Source organism: Sorex araneus, chromosome 1, assembly GCF_027595985.1.
Source record: "Sorex araneus isolate mSorAra2 chromosome 1, mSorAra2.pri, whole genome shotgun sequence".
NCBI lineage: Eukaryota > Metazoa > Chordata > Mammalia > Eulipotyphla > Soricidae > Sorex > Sorex araneus.
In genome coordinates this window covers 154,696,639-154,702,638 of record NC_073302.1, presented here as the reverse complement: position 1 = coordinate 154,702,638, position 6,000 = coordinate 154,696,639, and the positions used below count along the sequence as shown (strand labels likewise).

The following is a 6,000-nucleotide window of genomic DNA, read 5'->3' as shown; positions in this document are numbered from 1 at the left end:
CTGATTTGGGAATATAGGTGAGTAACCTGTTGGAAAAGAGAGCAAAGAGGAGAGATTAAAGATAAGCACAGAGGAATGGGAGTGCCTCGGGAGCACTGTGATGGGTGTAACCCAATAAAGCTGTGGCAAGGGGAAAAAGACAAACCAATGTCATCCTACATCCCTCCCCCATTTTTTCCTTTTAGGCCCTAAGGTTTTCAATACTGTTACTGAAAGGGTTATCCTGTAGATCACTTTACCTTCATACCCAGCTCTTGTCCAGAGTGGTCGCCCTGCTCTGTCAGCCCACATAAACAGTGACCAGACTCTTCCTAGACACACCTGCCACTGGGTTAGCCTGGATACAGAAGGCTCTTGAATTACACTTTCTCCAGGCAGCGCTGGGGCTGGGGGGGGGCGGGGCCTGGGGGTGGTGGTGAGAGATTCCTCGCCCAGGTGCAGGGTGCCCAAAGGCACCCAGGAGAAAGAGAACTGCTTCCCCACAGCGCCCCTTCTCTGCCAAGCACCGCGTGCTGCGCCACGCGCGCCCACCAGGGGCCGCTAGAGTCACCGAGGCCCAGCGCTCCGAGCCGGCCACGCCCCCCGCTCCCCGCCCCCCGCGCGTACGCGCGTGCTCACTGCGCGCCGCCCTCGCCGTGGGGCTGCCGCTCCCCCCGCGCCGCGTCCCGACCCGGGCCCCGTGGCTGCTCGTACGGGAGCGCCGTGGGGACAAAAGTCTCCCCCACCGCGCCGGCTTCTGTCCCGTCCTCCGTCCCGCGGGCCGATCCCGGGCGGCGACGACCGGCGTCTCGGAGGCGTCGCTCCGCGGGGAGGAGGAGGAGGAGGAGGAGGCCGAGGCTGCCCGCGGCCGCCGCCCGGATGCTGCGCTGGCTGATCGGGGGAGGCCGCGAACCCCAGGGGCTGGCCGAGGTAAAGGGGCCCCCCGGGCCGGGGCGGCGGAGACGCGGGCGGGAGAACCCCAAAGGGGTTCAGCCCCTGGCGCTCCCAGAACCGGCCTTCTTTTGGTTTTACAAACAAAAAAAAAAAAGGAAAGGACCCCCCCCACTCCCGGGACCAGCGCCCCCCGCCGCGTCACTCTGGTCACCCTGAGCTGGAGTGGGCGAGGCGAGGACCCCCTGCTCCCTTTTAACTTACTTGCAAAGTCTGGATAGTGAGTGACTCAGGTTCGTCACTGGGGTTTCCTACCCGAGCCTCACGTGTTGTTTTTGTTTTTGTTTTGTTTTCTTGCACCGCCGCGGTGTGATTGAACCTTAATGGGGTTTGCATTTACATTGTTACAAATGTTACACATTTTGTTACACATTTTGGACCTTTGGAACCGGGGCTGCCTAGATCCTGCTTCCTGTGCTACAGATGAATGGAATGTGTGTTTCTGTGTGTTTCTTCCAGGACACAGTTGTATTGATGGTTGAGGATTTTGACTTTGGCTTCTGGATAACAAGGGGCCTCCTTACTTCCCAGTTTTAACTTCCTCGTGTATGTGTAGTTGAGATTGGTCTGTTGTAAAAACAGAAAGTGTTTCTTCTAACTAGGCGCGTTTCCGATAGGCCGAAGTCCTGAAGATTGTGGAAAAATGTGAAGAATTGAGTAGTACAGTATATACAATATACAGGACAGTTCTATATTAGCTAAATTAATAAAAGAATTTAATGTTCTGTTGTGTCTAGCAGATTTTAATTTGAGGGAGGGGGTATAGAGTTTTCAGATTATTCGGTTTTGGCTTTCTCTTCATAGTAAGTGCTACGCAGATGGGACAAATTACTGTTTTGGCTTGAGTATTTTTGGAAAACATGCATATCAAGTCGTACACGTTCGATATGAAAGTATAAACTGCCGAACTTATCAGACCAATGATTTCCCCTTATTTTTTTTTTTTTTTTTTTTTTTTTTTTTTTTTTTTGCTTTTTGGGTCACACCCAGCGATGCTCAGGGGTTACTCCTGGCTTTGCACTCAGGAACTACTCCTGGCGGTGCTTGGGGGACCATATGGGATGCCGGGGATCGAACCCGGGTCGGCCGCGTGCAAGGCAAACGCCCTACCCGCTGTGCTATCGCTCCGGCCCCGATTTCCCCTTATTTATGAAAGAACTTCGTGTCCCACTTTCTAGTTTCAGCAGTGTTTCTGCTGAGACAATTTTACCCCTTTCGGGAATATTTGCTGATTTTTAAAAATTTTGTTTTATTTTTGTTCTTGGGCCACAGGTGGTGCTCAGGGCTTACTCTTGGCTCTGTGCTCAGGGATCCCTCCTGGCAAGTGCTGGGGGACTATCATATGCGTTGCAGGGGACTAGGTCAGTCACCTGTGTGACTGGAGCCTTAATCCTCACCTGTCACTTCAGTACCTTCCCACCTCCCTCCTAGGAGGGAATTTGGAAACAGTAATGAGTGGAGATATTTTGATTGTCATGGTTTTGGGGAAAATACTTGATTTTCACTGGCATCTAGTGTGTAGAGGCTTGGGATGCTGCTGAATATTCTCCATGCCCAAGATAGTGTCTCAACAACAGTTAACTGGTCCAGATTGTAAGTGGTGTCACATTTGAGATGGAGGGTTTTCTCCCCCCCGCACCCCATGAAGTACTACTGCATTTGACAATAGAAGGGGAATTTACTTATTATTATGAATTATATGCCATATGTACTTTATTCAGTGTCTCGCAAGTGAAGTGCCACTGAATACTTTTTTAACGATTATCATCAAGATTATATTTTCCCAGATTGAATCCATTGATATAAATGATTTTATTCATTCCTTTGTTCAAATTCAGTGAACATGTTGAGTGAACTCAACGAGGTGACTGAACTCAACGAAGATGTTTTTTCTCTCAAGTTTTTGTTGGGAAATATATGATCTAAAATATTGAATTTGGCTCGTCCACTCATTTTTTTTCTGTTTTTTGTTTTTGGGTCACACCTGGTAGTGCTCAGGACAGTGCTGAGTACTCCTGACTTTGTGCTCAGGGGTCACTCCTGGTGAGACTCAAGGGACCCATTGGCTTTGTACAGTGTTGACAAGGGTCCTACCCACTGTACTATCTCTCCAGCCCTATCTATTTTTTAAAGGTCAGGTTCTTTGAGGTATAACTTATGTAAAATGCATCCATTTGGTAAATATAATGTGCTTTGAAAATACAAAAATTTATTGCATGAGTTTGTCGTTTGAGAAATCTTCATTTAAGTAGGCTGTTGGTTGTTACTGGGGAAATGTTATTTTAGAACATGCTATCTTGCAGCTTTTTAAAATTTTGTGTTCTTAATAAGTTTGGTTTCAGTATGGTTTTTCATCATAAATCATTTCATCTTTCTTTTTCTCTTTTCTCTTATTTTTTTTTCCAATATAAGAAATCTCCTTTACAGACGATAGGTGAAGAACAGACCCAGAACCCCTATACTGAATTACTTGTACTAAAAGCACATCATGACATTGTACGATTTCTGGTCCAGTTAGATGACTACAGGTAAGAAACTCTACTTGTTCATTTGCTAATGGAAAAGTTTTTAGGGCATTTCATATTTGAATCAACTTTAGAATTAATTCATTTTTTTCTAAAAGTTATAAAACTGATCATTTGCAGCATTTAATAGAAATTGACATTTATGTCGTGATGAAATTTGTATCTAATTTCTTGCCTAGAAGTCAGTGTTTTACTTGGTGACTCAATGATTATTTTCGAGGGCTTTTGAATGCTTAGAAATACTCTTGTTTAGAGGAAGCATGTGAGTTGGAAATTCAGGTGGCTCTTGTTATTAAAGAACCTTAAATTGGATAAATATGGGAAATGTGTTATTTTTCTAATGGAAGGTAAGGTATTTAATTTAAATTTTTGGTTAATGATGAAATTCTTTTAAAGTGTAATTATCCTGAATTATGTAGCATGTAAGCTAGTGTGTGGGTCTTAAAACTGTAGATTTAGTTCATTACTAATCTGCATGTTTCTGAAGCCCATATTTATATAGGATAACTATATACTTATCTTTAAAAACAGTTACTACTTAATGTGTCACAGTAAAAATCATACCACTGATAGTATGATAGATTGTAAGCTTTGTGAGAAAGGAGACCATATTTTTCTTATTTACCAAAAAACCTTAGTGCAAGACATTAGTGCCTTCCCTGTGGCCGGTAATTAATAGTTGTTAAATGAGTGAATGATTCCCTACACTGTGTTCTTGCTACATACTACCCTGACTCCTTAGCTTCACTTGCTTCTGCCAAAATCTACCACTATTATCTCTCATTTTCTGCTTTACTTTTGAAATATTTTCTTTTTCCGCTCTGGATAATTGCTGCTAACATTATTCCTAATTCTGTCACTTCTGATACTCTTTTGACTTCTATTTTTTTTTTTCCTTTTGGGTCACACTCCTGGCTCTGCACTCAGGAATTACTTCTGGCAGTGCTTGGGGGACCATATGGGATGCCGGGGATTGAACCCGGGTCGGCCGCGTGCAAGGCAAACGCCCTACCCGCTGTGCTATCGCTCTGGCCCCTTGACTTCTATTTTTAAAAGAAATTTTTTCCTAGGGGGCCAGAGTAATAGTACGCCGGGTAGGGCATTTGCCTTGCACTCGACCAAGGCAGGTTTGGTCCTTGGCATCCCATATGGTCCCCCAAGCACAGCCAGGCATAATTCCTGAGTGCAGAACCAGGAGTGACCCCTTAGCATTGCTAGTTGTGGCACAAAAATAAAACAACAAAACATTTTTTGTTCCTATTGAAATACTGTGAATCACAAAGTTCCAAAGTTACTCATGATTGAGTTTCAGGCACACAGTATGTCCTCAGCAGTCTCTTCATCAGTGTTCATTTCCCTCCATCAAGGTCCCCAGTTTCTCTCTTGTCCCTCAGCCTGCCTATGGCAGGCACTATTTTTTTTTTTTCTCACTTTCTGTTCCTTCTGCTTTTCTTATGTCTCAGGTATTTAGTTGCTATTCCTGTGTGTAGTGCAGTTCTTAACACTGCTTCCTAGGGTTTGGTTTGTTTTCACAGGGGAAGAGCACAGTTCAACATATTCCCTTAACTTCTGTCATTAGTTGCAGTCTCCCAGACTCACAGGTCATCCACAATCCTGACCATCTATGGCTTCAGATTCCTACTTCTCCCTCAGGTTGTCTCCCTCAGGTCTTCCTAGGCTGACTGACAGACCCAGGATAAAAAGCAATACTTAATTTTATCATGAAGGACACAGTGGCGATCTTCCAGTTGAAGAGATGGATGGGACAAGGCCCAGAAGGGTTCCAGTGTAAAGCCTGTCAGGGTGCAGTGTCCTTTTAATTATCAGTGTGAATCACCAACCAGGGACTTCCTTTGAGCTCTGATATGCAGAATTTTTATTGGGTTTTCACTAGGCAGACATGATTGTTTAACTTGTGTGTCACATGATTGAAAGCATTTACCAGGTTCCCACATTCAGGCTGATCCCCTAAGTTGGGAGATCAAGAAGACATCCCCTGGGGCTGGAGCGGTATTGCAAACACATCCGACCTGGCCTAATCTCGCACCCCACATGGTCCCTTGAGCCCGCCACAAATGCAGAGACAGGAGTAAGCCCTGAGCACCACTGGGTGTGGCTCCCCCCAACAAAATCAAAACAAAACAAAATGAACAAAAAAAGAGACGATATCCTCCGGATCAAAATCCCAATCTTCTAGCGACATTTTATTTTCCTTGCATGGTCTGCCCCTGCACTGACATTTCCTGTCAACCTACCATGGGTAACCTTGTTAATGTAAACCTGGGCAGAAACCAGGGACAAAGTCAGCCGAATGATTATAGTAAAGTGAGTGCTCCTAGCTGTGCTTGTAAAGATTGGCCTCATACCTGTTACAGACTGTCCTTACTGTTTTTCCTGTCTTGATGTGAACCAGTCAAATCATAGCATGTTGCACAGTGGAACAATTTAAGTTTCTATTTTAATTTGGGAGCCATACCCTGCAGTGCTAAGGGTTTACTGCAGGTGCTCCCTGTTCAAGGATCACTCCTGGCAGTACTTGGGAGCT

At 45.1% G+C, this 6,000-nt stretch overlaps 1 protein-coding gene across 1 annotated transcript in view; it reads left to right on the top strand.

The window, feature by feature from the left end:
• Positions 1 to 618: 618 nt before the first annotated feature.
• WDR41 (WD repeat domain 41) overlaps positions 619 to 6,000 on the top strand; it is a 49,682-nt gene continuing 44,300 nt past the window's right edge. Inside the window, exons 1-2 of the mRNA XM_055124217.1 lie at positions 619 to 909; positions 3,343 to 3,458. Of these exons, the coding sequence (XP_054980192.1) occupies positions 859 to 909; positions 3,343 to 3,458 (167 nt within the window). The 5' untranslated portion in view covers positions 619 to 858. The remainder of the gene's footprint in view (positions 910 to 3,342; positions 3,459 to 6,000) is intronic.